This window comes from Hetaerina americana, unplaced genomic scaffold (assembly GCF_022747635.1).
Source record: "Hetaerina americana unplaced genomic scaffold, ioHetAmer1.1.p SCAF_9, whole genome shotgun sequence".
Classification (NCBI taxonomy): domain Eukaryota; kingdom Metazoa; phylum Arthropoda; class Insecta; order Odonata; family Calopterygidae; genus Hetaerina; species Hetaerina americana.
Genome location: NW_027287538.1, coordinates 21897514 through 21911737, shown reverse-complemented (window position 1 = coordinate 21911737; position 14224 = coordinate 21897514). Strand labels below are relative to the sequence as shown.

The 14224-nt window shown below is 42.8% G+C and overlaps 1 protein-coding gene and 1 non-coding gene across 2 annotated transcripts in view; both read left to right on the top strand.

The window, feature by feature from the left end:
• Positions 1–486: 486 nt before the first annotated feature.
• On the top strand, positions 487–559 carry TRNAR-ACG (transfer RNA arginine (anticodon ACG)). The gene has a single exon. It is a non-coding gene; the product is annotated as a tRNA-Arg (tRNA).
• Positions 560–4638: 4079 nt separating this feature from the next.
• Positions 4639–14224, top strand: part of LOC139699094 (sodium/potassium-transporting ATPase subunit beta-2-like) — a 130111-nt gene continuing 120525 nt past the window's right edge. The window contains exon 1 of the mRNA XM_071598104.1: positions 4639–5409. Within this exon, the coding sequence (XP_071454205.1) occupies positions 5280–5409 (130 nt within the window). The 5' untranslated portion in view covers positions 4639–5279. The remainder of the gene's footprint in view (positions 5410–14224) is intronic.

The following is a 14224-nucleotide window of genomic DNA, read 5'->3' as shown; positions in this document are numbered from 1 at the left end:
GTGAAATTACAGATTTAATCTCTTGCATACATTGGAGTTGAGCAACGAGGTTGAAAATGTATTATTAACCCCATCGTAGTACGGTAGGAGAGGCCATGTAGATAACATTAATGAGATTACATGTAGAACAGATATATTTAAGTTGTCATTTTTCCTGCGAACGATAAGGTATCAGAATAACGTTGTCGCTAGGAGGGAAGGGTGTTGTTTTGGGTAAAAATAGACAGGTATGTAATCTCCCCCTGCCACACACCCTAGCGGTATCTTGCAGGGTCTATGTGATAAAAATAAATAGTAATAAAAAAAGGCAGTGCATGCAGCTTCTGTTCCTTAGTAAGACAGCTGAAAATCGCCTGATCATATTGAGACGGCCATTGAGTAATGGTGTATGTTAAAACACTACAAAGGAAGGTCACGGGAAATTAAGTATTTAGCCAAGGAACGTGGCCGGGAACTTTGCGAGGTCATATTACGATTTTACGCAATGGCCCTGTGGCGCAACGGATAACGCGTCTGACTACGGATCAGAAGATTCCAGGTTCGAATCCTGGCAGGGTCGATTTTTTTCAACACGAGAATTATACTCTATGATGATCAGGTGGTGATAGACTCCATGCATACACATACCCCTTCCCTATTGTCCATGGGGAAACGATGAAAATGTTTTTTCCCTTAACTGACAATGATACACATTTACCGTCATCTTCATTTATAGAAAGCGAAAGAAACCAATTCACCGGGTAGCATATTTTTAAATAATTATTAAGTATATGACAGAATAGGAAACCCAAATACTAAAATGTTTCTTTCAATTCCAATCCTGTTTGATGTTGTAACTTAGTAAATATAATTAAATGCAACCAAAGGGATAAGTGACCACAAAGACATTGTTGCCGATTTGCATGGGTCGATTATTAGTAAAATAAGAAGGAAAAATAAATACTATAAAATAGTAAAATTCAGAAGGAAGCTACATATTTTAGAGAAATCTAAAATTACTCTTTTCCTCCTACACCTAAGTATAATTGCTATCCTTCCATCTCACCTTTTACAGCCCTAAAATATCTACATTTCCTATACCCATCTCTCTTTTTATATTTTCTAATGTTCCTCTCCTCATTCTCGTTCTAACATTTCAAGTCCCTATTCTAAATAATTAGGTCCTCTGCTGCGTCTTCGGTGCTTCTGCTGTCGCTATTGCTTTGCAAGGATTACGTTAGATGACGACCACGGAGTCTTGCCGATTGCACCGAGTCCCGTAGTTACCAGCATTCATTTCTAATAACTGTCTATCATTGGTTCATGGGATAATAATTGAGATGATTTCCCGTTGCCTTCCTCAATAGTGTTTTCAACGTGACACCATCACTCAATAGCTTTGGGGTCAGACGCCGTTGCAGCCGCCCCACTGAGAAAAAGACGCTGCACGGACTACCTTTCGTCTGTCTCCTGCTGCCTTCTGGCTTGAAATGGACAAATGCACACACACACTAATGTAGAAGGAAGAATCAAGATTTAAACGATATACTTAGGCGGAATACAAACAGAGCGAAAGAAGCGTGGTAAAATACGAGGTGCGATGATATCGAATGGCCAGGAAGTAAGAAGGGCAACTTCATTTAAACAAATATAAATCAGGAAAATTATTAATTCAACCACGGAAGATTGAAGAGCACATGTAGAAGAGTGAATGGTAATAGCTTCAGGCATAGAAATAGAATATGACGTGAATGATAGCTTAGGTCCAGGCATACTGGATGGCAAGATAGGAATTGAAATCAAATAAGGCCGCGGTGATCGACGACATTCCCGGGGAAATACTTAAAGGTTTAAGATAGGCCCTGCAAGCCTACTAGGCTGCGAGCTTTAATAGGTTGTGTGGCCGATCGTCTTTGCACACCACACTACCCTTAACCACCGTGTCCCTCTCGTATATGCCCCTCCATTAACGAGTACGTATCGATATGACTGACGTTTAACTTCGAAAAGGAAGGCCTGGTTTTGCCATATCGTCTAATCGCAAAGAATCAAGTACCTCAATGACACGCTAGATGACACGGGCGTCGCCTTTCCCTTCATTACTCCCCGCCTTGGAGTTGCGGACGAAGACTGGAAGAGGTCAGATGGAATTATTAGATAATCTACTGGTTAAGGTAGGTTTTTTGATGGACAAAACTACCAAATAAATATTTTGTTACTCCTAACAAAACACAAAATCCAGCATCCTACTCTACATCAGGTCCCTCTTCATCTCTGAGTACTTCCTTCCTCCCTTCATCCCGTCCAGCATTCCTATCCTTTTTCCTACCATTTCCTTGTTTGCCTAACATTCTCCCCTTTATTACAGTCTTCAACATCTCACTGCCGATCAATATGCCCTACATCCATTTATCCTGCCTCCATAGGATTTCTCCCATATGAAATATTTCTTTCTTAATATTTCTTTCATATCTAATATGGGCAGGAAAATCTTCAACTGCAAGGTTTATTGACGTTTCAGCAAATTCGTCCTTGTAATATCGACAACCTATCGACATAAATAACGATCCTAGATGTATCGAATTTGTCGACATTAAGAAATATCGACATTTCATTGATATTATAGCCGTATAGCATAGCCATGGAGAAACACCGCTCAACAAAGTGTTTTAATAAAGAATCTCATTTCTTGCAGCTGAAGTATTGCGAAAGTTGCGATTCGTGAATAATGCAGTTTGCTGATTTGCTTGAAAATAGACGCCCTTAAGTCTCAAGTCTCAAAGGATGAAATATAACCGTCATCAGCCGAGACTCAGTGATCCGATATTTTATTTCCGCAGCTAATAAATAATTCATGTCTTGAGATTTGAGTTTGGAGAACAAAGATCAATTGTGGCATTGACTTAAGACTGAACTGAGAAGTTTTTGGAACTTCCCGGTTTCCCTAACCTGGCGTCCCAGAAGTTCCACAGTGATACGGGAGATGGCACAGGTATCGCTTTGCCTTACTTTTCCACACCCTCCCCCTCTTCCACATTGGATTCTCGCAAGTTGGTGGGAGAAGGTTGAGTGCGATCGAAATTCGACTCCGCGGGGGGGTGGGGAATGTGCAGGACTTACTTCGTTCGCGGCCTATACACCGTGCTTCTATCGTGCTGCCCCCCCCTTCCAAAGAAAAGAGTGACGTCACGCCGGACATTCGCTCCGTTGTCAAATTTCCGTGACCCCTCTCTCTAACAGACGAACCTTACGAAGGAGTTTGCAACCCCGGGAAAGTCTGGCATCTACGCTCTCCTTCCCTCTCTCCGTCAGGCTCGTTGCCATTGGAGGAAAAAGCTCTGACGCCGTCGTGTAAATCCATGACGTCACCCTCATCTAAGAGTGAATAGGGTATTAAAATCGCGAGAGGTCGCGGAGACCGGTATCGAAAAGACCTGCGGCATGACACAGTGATTTATTTCTTTAAAAAAATACAAATGTAACATGGGAAGGAAACCAACCTACTGACTCAGTCAGAATTCACGAATAAAATCGAAAGCGAGGTATTACCGTTACCTCAGAATGGACAATTCGATGATTGCTTCGCATAAATCACTAAGGATACCACATTGGGCCCCCACTCAAAAAAAAATAATAATTTCGCACACCCAAGAATTTCACCAAAAAATTGAGATCATTACTTAAAATCAAGCCAACTTCCCGTCGCCAAGGTCACGGATAAAAAAAGCAGCCGCCGCCGGTCTCGACGAACGAGGAGGGAGATAACGAGGAAAACATGACAGCGGTGGCACCCTACGTAAATTCCGGGAGTCCGCTGGGAATGTCCACAGGAGAGACGGAGATGCAGGAAAGATGAAACATAACATGAAAAACGAGCACGCGTAAGAGGGAAAAAAATGAATTCCGCAATTGGATTCTCGTGAACGAATCCCGACTTCTGCGGAAAGATAAGGGATGCGTGGATGAGTTTATCGCGGGAACGAAAATTTTACACGAAGGAAAAACTAGTTTTCAGACGGCAGCGTGAGATGAAATTGACGCGGGGGGGGGGGGTGAGTGAAGAGAATTTGTTTAGGGGTTGGGGAGGGGTAGATTTGCAATATCAGTAGACGAAGGTATGAGAAAAGAGATAGAGTGAGGGATAGGCGGGGAGAAGAGAGGTTTTTTTAGCAAGGAAGTGGTTTTAGGGTTGAGGAAGACGATGGGAGAAATAGGGAGGAGTAGGAGAGGTTAGGGGAAGCGGAGGGGGGGTGGTTGAAAGGGGGGCATATACCACTGCAGAGAACGTGCGCGTTAAAATCGACCCCTCTGAACAAACCTCACTACTGGGTCCGTCGCGCAAACCACCCCCCCCTCTCTCTCCCTGCCCCTATCCCCCCTCTATTTCAGCCGCCCCCACCCCTGACTTTCTCCCCCTCTCCCTTCGCACCTGCGTATTTGGGAACACTGCCGCCGGGAGGGGGAAAGATAGACGAAGGGAGTGGGGAGGGGGTGTTCCCGGAGGAGTATAGCGAAGCCAGGGAAGATATTGGGAGTGGGGGGTTGGAGGAAATGAGAGGAGAGGGGCGGTAGGGGAAGGTGAAGAGTGGAGGGGGAAGGGGGATTTCTGAGACGGAAGAGGGGCGTTTCTACGGTGACGATCTCAGTCACTGCGGTAGTTGCTAGCCGGCCGGCAACGCAGTAGCTTGGGATAGGGTCTCACACGCGGGTAGGGTCTTAAGAAGGAAAGGGTTGCTGCTCTTCGGAAAGGATATACACATATATATATATTTATATATATACATAAGTCACAGAATAGTAGCGTGCAAATATATATATATATATATCTATATGTGTATGTAAAGAGAGGTGGGAACTTTTTTTTCGGAGGAATCCCCTTTTTACCACCTCCGATACCCCCTCACCGCCCCCCCCCCCCCCTATCTGAGGAGGGAGAGAGGACCGCAGGGTGCCGAGTGGGAGCGACGTTGAGTGGAGGAGGCCCGGGAGACCGAGAAGGTTATATATCCGCTGGAGGAAGGAGAGAGCGAAGGGGGAGGAGAGAGAAAGAGATAAAACGCCGCTGCAAAGAGGAAGCGTAACCGTGAAGATTCGCCCCGGGAGGAAAGCCAAAGGGGGGGAAGAGATCTTTCCGAACGCATTTTAAAGGGAGGATCGCTGCGGCCAGATATCTCTGATCCGTCTGTCGGGAGAAAAAAATAAAAGGGGGTTTGGTCGGTCGAGACTCGGGGAGCAGGAGAGCAGACAATTTATTTATACGTATATAACGAGAGGGACAACGGCAAGGAGGAGGAGTAACCATGGCGGACAAGGGAAAACAGGAGCAGTATTACACACCGCCACCCAAGCTGGGAAAATGGGAAGGCTGCAAGCTTTTCATTTGGAATTCTGAAACCCACCAGTTCTTCGGAAGGACAGGAGCTAGCTGGGGTGAGTATTGATTCTTCAACACCACGAGAAAGAGTTATTATGCGTTTTATTTTATTCATCCGTGTGTGTGTGTGTGTGCATGTGACTGTATGTGGTCAATAATCCATCTCGCCTCCCCCACATCTGTAACCTTCGTCCTCCAAATTAAGTCCCAATTCCAAACCAATACACCCCTCCCACATCAATCCCTACCTCCCCGGAATTTCCACGCGAGAAAGTAAATATTCCCGCGGAGGCTCTCTTGGAGAAGAATTTTTGCATGTGACTGTATGTGGTCAATAATCCATCTCGCCTCCCCCACATCTGTAACCTTCGTCCTCCAAATTAAGTCCCAATTCCAAACCAATACACCCCTCCCACATCAATCCCTACCTCCCCGGAATTTCCACGCGAGAAAGTAAATATTCCCGCGGAGGCTCTCTTGGAGAAGAATTTTTGCCGGAGTTAAGTCGGTCGACTTGACCGACAATCGTTTCGACCCCGTAGTTGAGGAAAAATCCAACCCCCCACCCCCACACACACACATACACAAAAATTCACCCAACCACCACCACTAACTGAGGGATAGCGAAAATGAATTATCTTACGTTAATATCGATGTATGCATGATCTATCGAAATCAATATATCGAATGGACTGAGATATCGGTGGCGACATATCGATGTGTGTTAATGTTTCTTTTTTCGCGCAATTTGCTAAGGGTATAAAATATATTGGTTTGAGAGAAGTGGAGGATTAACGGGGAGACTTGAAAACTAATTTAACGGAATTTTGCGTTTTTCTCACGGTCCAGAATGATTTTAAATGTGTAACTTTAAAAAAAAACTCCTTATTGAATTACCAGTCGGTCGGAACATTTTTTTTTACATTATCTCTCAAAACCCTGCCATTTTGTACGTAGCTTTTAGAGTAAGTATCTACTCCCTGTACCAATTACGTACAAAACGGCTGGGTTTTGAGGGTTTATGTTAAAAAAATATTCCGACAGACTGGTTTATGGAATTTCTAAAAATAATTGTACGAGACATTAAAGGCCAGTATCTACTCTTTCTCTAAACGTACGTTGTTTCATCCAAAATCTACTTTAACCGGTGAAATACCAGAAATAATAATTATCTTATCCGGAAATTTCATCGATTCTAGAATTGTTTATAAAATAAGCCTACCAGCTGAGAGTATATTTCTTCTGCGAAGAATTTACAGTAGTAAAAGCATGAACCAATGTAACCGAGCCCTCTAAATCTTGCAAAAAATACTGTCCATTCGGCGTAACTCAGGCGACACCTCGAATACATTCACGTACCTAACTCTTCCACTGTTTCACGCGATGTCGGTCGATAATTATTCATCGATGTATTTAGAAAAAAAATATCGATAGGTCACATGAATCGATTCATGGTTTGCCATCCCTACCCACCACCAACACCACCCCTCGCTAAATCCTCTCTCTCTCCGTCTCCACCCTACTCTCCCCTACCCCTTAACCCATCATGGCCTCAAACTCCTCCTCCACCCTACTTCCCACCCCCGCGCTCAAAGCACAGGTCGATAGGTTTGAGGGCGTTTCAGGGCGCGCTCGGGGAGGTCAGGGGAACGCGGGTGGGAGGAATGAGCAAAGGGGTCGCGGGGCGGAGGGGGTTGAGGGAGTGCACGAGAGAGAGAGAGAGTGAGTGAGGGGTGCAAGTTCCCTTCGGAGGGGGTTGAATGTGGGTGTGTGTGTTTGTGTGTGGCGCGTTGGAGGGAAGTGGGCTTTCCCGGCGAGATTATGTAGGGTAATGGGGGGATGGTTGTGTGTGGGTGTGTGTGTGGATGAGGTTTGTTGGTTGGTAGGGATTTTATCTTCTTCAATTTTCCTCGACCAAAGTACCGCAGGTTCCCGTTCACTTTCTTGTACCCTGGTTTCGAGATCAGGGTCTCCCTAATTCTCCCTTAAACTCACCCTCCCCCCCGCCAACGATGTCGCATTGTCCCCCCGTGTTGTCGATCGACTTCTGAATAGAATATCCACTGATCCAGAATTTCGCTTAAAATGAAGGGAGGGAGAGAATCAGGTAGGCGCGTTTCGTTATTGGCTTTAAATACCTGAGAAACTAACCTGCACATATTATCCTCATGCCGTTGATTCCGTTTACAATAGGTAGGACAAGATATATATATATATATATATATATATATATATATATATATATATATATATATATATATATATATATATATATAGGTATATATATATATAAAATATATATACTTATATGTATTCATTCAAATGGAAATATATAAGGAAAAGGGATAGAAACACCTATAAAGGAAGATCACTGGCGAGGTGGGGAAGGCGGAATCGAGCAGATCACAAGCGCAAAAATATTTCCTTGACCGGATCTTTCGACTTGCCGGGCCGATGCTCTAACCACTTGAGCTATCGTGTGTGTGTGTGTGTGTATATATATATATATATATATATATATATATATATATATATATATATATATATATATATACATATGCACACACGCACTCACGTGTATATATACATATATATATATATATATATATATATATATATATATATATATATATATTTTTATATACACACGCACTCACGTGTATAATTCCCCTTGCCCGGATAAACGATAGCGCGTCAAGTAATGCATTTTTCGCTCTATCCGCGATTATTCCTGAGGTAACCGACCCGTCGCTTTTTCCAATTGCATTGTGACATTCCTCAATCCTCCATTATGCCATCCCATTTACATTACATCCGCATATATAGTATTCTCCATATGCGTGCCCCTTGCGTTCCTAATCTTCCATTCCAATTATCCTTGCCTCCAAATGGTGTGTCTCATGCATCCATTGCACTGATTTTTCATGGCATTCCTTAGTACTTTCTTTTATTCCGTATGTCTTCATGGTCGCATTTTTCGACGGGATAGTCTCGTGCCTATTTAGCTGCCTCGTGCCATAGTCCATTAAAACAATATTAAATTAATTCCATCCCTTTTATTTTCGTATTTCATCATTTGGGCTCATCGCAATCGCGTTTTTTCACATTTTCCTCAGTTGTAGCGTTGTGAAATTAAATAATTGAAAAATTCCAAAGAAACTGCGGGAGATGCCGCAACAGTAACTTTTAACGGAGTCATCCGCTAATGTGCATTTCAATGCAACAATTTCAGAGTGTAAAAATCATTCGCCTTGACTGGGATCCCAGTCAAGGCGAATGATTTTTACACTCTGAAATTGTTGCATTTAAATAATTGAAAGCTACGCATTGTGGTTCTCCTTAAAAAATGAAGATTAATTTTCTCGCTTAAATACTTGCATAATTTTATTTTTAATGCCCAGATTTGTAAATGTAAATGAGAAATGACCTCATTTCTCCTAGACGACCCACTAATTTTCCATTATTTATAATCTAATTTCATTGCTCGTCTCCCTATCTTATAATTTTGAATTTGGAAACCCTAATGTCTTGATTTCATGACTCTTCGGGTTAATATTCCACCAGGTTTCTCCCGCACGATAGCTCGAAACCTTGAAAAATCACGTCTTATGTATGTAATGATCATATTAGCCAAAGGGAGTTTCAAAATTTATATTCCTCGGCATTACCTAGGAGCGAAAATGAATTAAAATTGGTTGGTAAATTAATTTTCATCTTTGTCTTGACAGCATTACCTCTTTTGTAATTTCCCATGTCAGGGTACCAGAAGCGATCGTCTAGAGTGCATTCACGAGGGTAAGTCAATAAATAAGTCGCAAACGTCAGCAAGACAAACACAAGAGCTGTTACGAACAGCATTTCATTGGGAACGCTTGGAACATCCACTGTACAGTCCACCGACTTAGAGCTCTTGTGATTTTCATATGTTCGGGCCTCCAATAAAAAATCCTTCGGGTGACCATAGACCTTAGAGGTTACTCGTTGGCTGCGATAGCAAACAAAATATTTCTTTACTGTCAGCTATCAAGGACTTAGAAAGAGATGGGATAAGTATGTCTGAATGTACAACAGGGTGAATAAACAGAAAAGTGAGATAAATTTTTCAGGACGTTACTACTTTGACTATTATTACCTGTATCCAGTTTTGTGAGTTACCAACTGATTTACCCTCGTATGACACAAACGCCATTTATTTCTTCCAGCACGAGAAAGTCAGGGTTAAATTTTGGAAGAGACACCTACGGTTTCATGCACAAACGTCGGGTTGACTAGTCCCCAAAGAATCGATCGTCAAAGACTCAAGACGGTATCCACTCTCGAGGGATCGATGTTGATAAAAAACAAAATACAAGGATACTACATCGTAATTCTTAGTTACTCCTTATTCGAGTTGATCACGGTAATCCTCGCACTGAAACGTTCAGTTACGGATGACAAAACATCGACCTGGGTTCGCGAACGTTCTTTCACTCTTCGTTCCAACACGCCACGCTCATCGTGACCACTAGGATGGTGGGGGGGGATGGGGGGGGGAGTTCCCTATAGCTTTTAGTCTGTTGAAATGGCCGTGCTTAAAATTAGAACTCTTAAAAAAAATAAAATAAAAACGAAAATGCGCGCGCTCACACACAAACACTCCGGGCGCCACTGGCGTGCGGTGAAGGGAGACTTTGCATCGTTGTGGGGGATAAGGGAAGTAGAATGATGCACGTATGATGAATTTTGAGAGGAAAAGTAATGAAATCAGACTGAAGGGGATGGAGTAAGGAGTTTCCTTGCGTTATCGACCCGTTTTTGACGCGCGATAAAAGGTCCAAATAAATACTGAGAATAACCATCGGAGCTGCCAAACTGAAACTCATTTTCATCTTTTCGAGAAAATTGAGGTGATTTATATAAGTAGTGCTCCTTGCCAGCGTACTTTTGGCATGCATGTGGTGTTTGTAGGACTTCATACGACATAAAAGTGTCAGACTATAGTGCGCAGGGTCACCCTATTCAAAAAGACAACCGTGACCTAGTATTTCCATTCTTCACATAATTTCTAGCTAGCTATTTAGAGATTTTATAAATTGCGAGTTCCTCAATGTCGAAAAAGCATTTCATTCTAATGCGATCCTTTTTAGAAATACCTGCTTCCTGATGCTTTCCGGATACTTCTTGAGGACTCAAACAGAGTTTTTACATGTAAGGTGAAATAATAACCGAGAAGTTCGAAATGACACTCACTTGTGCACGCAAGTATTTGAAAGACGATTTTTTTAAAACCTCAATCCCACCTCGAGAGGGTTTTGTTTTCGAATTGTTCTTACCCTTAATCCATCTTTATTTCATCCTTAGGAGGTTTTTAAGGACGCAAAAAGGTGTAAAGAAAACTTCGATCGATCGAATACTCTGTCTGTCTTCATGCTCGGCTGGTTCCATCGACTAATCATATCGTTCCGTTAATCGCATGATCATATCGTTCCGCCTGGGCAAGTATCGAACGACTCTTTTTCGTAATACTCATGCAGACAGAGGTGGGAGGGGGTGGGGAAACTTTCCTTAGCGAGGTATCGTGGATATGGGCACGATTAGGGGAGAGAGGGGGGGGTACTATCCAGCATTCACCGTTCGCGGCCGCGCCATAAATGAAAAAAATATACTAGTTTGTCGCGTCTATATATTCGCCCCTTCAATATAGGCCTACGGTATATCAAGGCGATCGAGTGGTGGCGGTTAGCGCGGGATAAATTCGGATGGGGCCACGTGATTTATATTTTTTTTATTTTAATTTTTAACTCCTCGATTGAACGCTGGACGCAGATCGTTTTCGTTATGTATTTCAAGAGTTGAGGAAGATATTAAGGAAAAATTTGAAAGTGTTTTCCATTTCCGTGAATGTGAGTCGGGACGATATCCTTGAGGACGTTGGGCGAATCACGATGTGGTACACCCTGGCGTTGTCGGATTAGGAAACGAAGGGGTTAAGAGAAGTGACCCACCAAAAAATTAAATAAAAAAAGACGTAATCATTCATTCTCCTTCCATCGATTTGAACCAGCAACTCCGTCTCGTCCCCATCAACTTCTTACTTAACCTCCTACCGTAATTCTAACGTGACTCTCGAACTAGTTCATCGAAAGAGTCGAATGGAATGGTGTTCGAACGCCCCGGGATAATGCCACAGTAAAATGCCCCATTTCAAGGTATCGAACGGTTTATAGGAAGTAATTGTTGAAAACTACCCACTATGCTGCAGGATAGAGGCTTCGCAGCCTGTGGTTTTTTTTACCATCAAATTTTTATCTATTAATTTTTTTTTCAATTCTCAGTTGTTTTCATGTCGCAAGTTTCAAAAGTATTCCTCGAGGACCAATACTGTTCCATATTTTAAGATTGCTTGGTATTCTACGGTAAACATGTACACCTGCGTATCCGTGTATCACTACTCAACCAGGAATTTTGCTCACCATGACGGAACTATCAGTTGCGAATGTTTCCTGACCTCCTCCGTCTTTCCGACCACTCAAGAAGGGTACGAGAGGATTTTTACTCGGGACAATTTTTTCGCACAAATGGTCATATTTTACTGCGATATTCGCAATTTCAGCCGCGCTCACTGCCGCTCATGAGTTCTTCATTGAATTGATTTTTCCGTCTAATATTATCAGTTTTGTCCATTATATATGTATAAAGATTTTAGTAGAAAAGGCTTGGTGAAACTTTGATGTGGAGAGTGGTTTTTTTACGGTGCCGAAACTTGTCCGTTGAAGAAAGATGATAGGCGTAGATTGGAAATTTTTGAATCGTGATTGTGGAGGATGGAGAAGGTGAAAAGGACTGAGAGGAAACAAAAGAGGAAGTTCTAGCCATGGCGGAGAAGGACAGAGGACTTTTGGGATAAATTTGAAGGAGGCTTGCAAGACGAATGCAGAGCATATTGATGGTCTATGGCGTACGAGAATACTGAGTTAAAATGAAGAGTGAGCGTTAGGCGGGCGAAATAGAGAGAGAGGAACAGGGAATAGGCATGTTAGACAGAATGAAGGGAGGTAGAAAGTGGGCAGAATTGAAGAAATAGAGTCCGGTGTCAAATAGTGTTTCGTTAGATTAAGCTAAGAAATGGATCGATGTTCAGTATATGTCCATCCAACGTCTTCCATAAACTGTAGACCACCAACCTATTATCAATTATTACCTAATTAATTCATCATAAAAATAAACTATAGTAATTCATCGTAAGGTTGGTTCGATAGGTGAAGACAGAACCCAACTTACACCTATCCCTACGTGATATGAATTTCACTCTCCGCATAATGTGACATTCATAGAGAGGCGAGATAGATTTATTTTCAAATGATCCAACTGTGGTTTCCTGGGAAGATATGGTACTCGAAAAATCACAGTTTAAATGAAGCTCCAGGGATGTCCTAATTCATTGGGGATTGAAGTCCGGTAATAGCACAGCTCTCCGGATGGATCACCACTGGACTTACGAGTTGAAGTCAATAAATGAAATCACAAGCGTTTCGCAAACCTAACCAGTTTTGCTAGACATTTATCGATTTACCCTCTTGCCTACCATTGGATCTCAAATGGCTGTGACGTTGAATGCCATCCAAAATGTCTTACTTATAAATTAACAAGTCCATTCATTCCATGATAAATTAAGGATAAATAGCGAGCAAAACGGGCTAAATGGATGGTTACCCACGATGAGGGTACCTACTAACGTTTTGCTGGACTCGAAATATATCGAATCTTCTGTATGAAACGAGTCCAATGTCCTTTTCGATCCGCTTCCATAGCACGCAAATTCATTGTCTTTAACTGTGTGCCCGACCCATCTGATCCCTCGCGTTCGTGTTTTACGGCGTCCCCCCCCCTCTCCTCTCTCACTCGCAGTTGCACCAACCACGAACGTTGTCGGTCGATATGGCTTTCGTCTGCCCCCGATTTCTACATGATTTGGAAGCTTCCAGTCTCGAAGCTCTCTCAAATTATCGAGGAATTGGACGTGAAACGACTCGATTGGAGAGATTTCGCTGGCAATACTGCTATAGACAAAATATTCATGAGGTGTGTCGATACCGAGGTAAAACCAACTAAAATCCCCGAGGTTTACGCTCGTGGTCTGCGAAAACCTTTCTGTTTTCGGTGAAGTGATATTAGAATCGTACTGCGTCAGGAAAAATGATCTGAAGAATGCCAAATCTGCATTCCTAGGTTTATAACTGCCCGTGCGTGTGCCGACTCGCAAGATTCGAGAAGAACTTGCTCGGAAGCCCGGAACTGTGAATGGCGCATACGACAATTCAGCCTCAACAATACATGCGATTGCCAATTGTTTCAACTATCGTTTAAATGACTGCGGTGTGCTGAACCTGTGCATTTGAATCAAGTAGTAGTATAAGTCAGCGCAATACATTGGAGGGCGAAACTTAAGATAAGCTGTTTCATGATTTCAATTTGAAGCCAAGAGATTACAAAAATGACTAGAAGAAGAGGTAGAATCAAGTATACGAGGATTCACCTTGCGAATGAAGCACTATATAGAGGAAATTATGATCAAGTAATGTGACTAACGAGTAATACATCAATCTTTTATTAGCGTCATTGCCCTCGCTTCCTGGGGTGAGAGTTGGACGAGGGTTTTACCCATGGTAAGGGACGAGTGCGATGGTATAGCTGGCACAAGGTAAATATTCGGAGACGCTTGCCTACATCATATGCGTCGCTATGCAGATCCGTTTCAACCTTCGACCCCGCTCCGCTAGACCCCCACGAAATCGGGGCATGTCACATTCGTCTAGTCCATTAAGAGGAACGCCCTTTCAAAACGACAGGCAACGCCCATCCCAACCCCCTTCCGCCCCTTCAACTATTGAG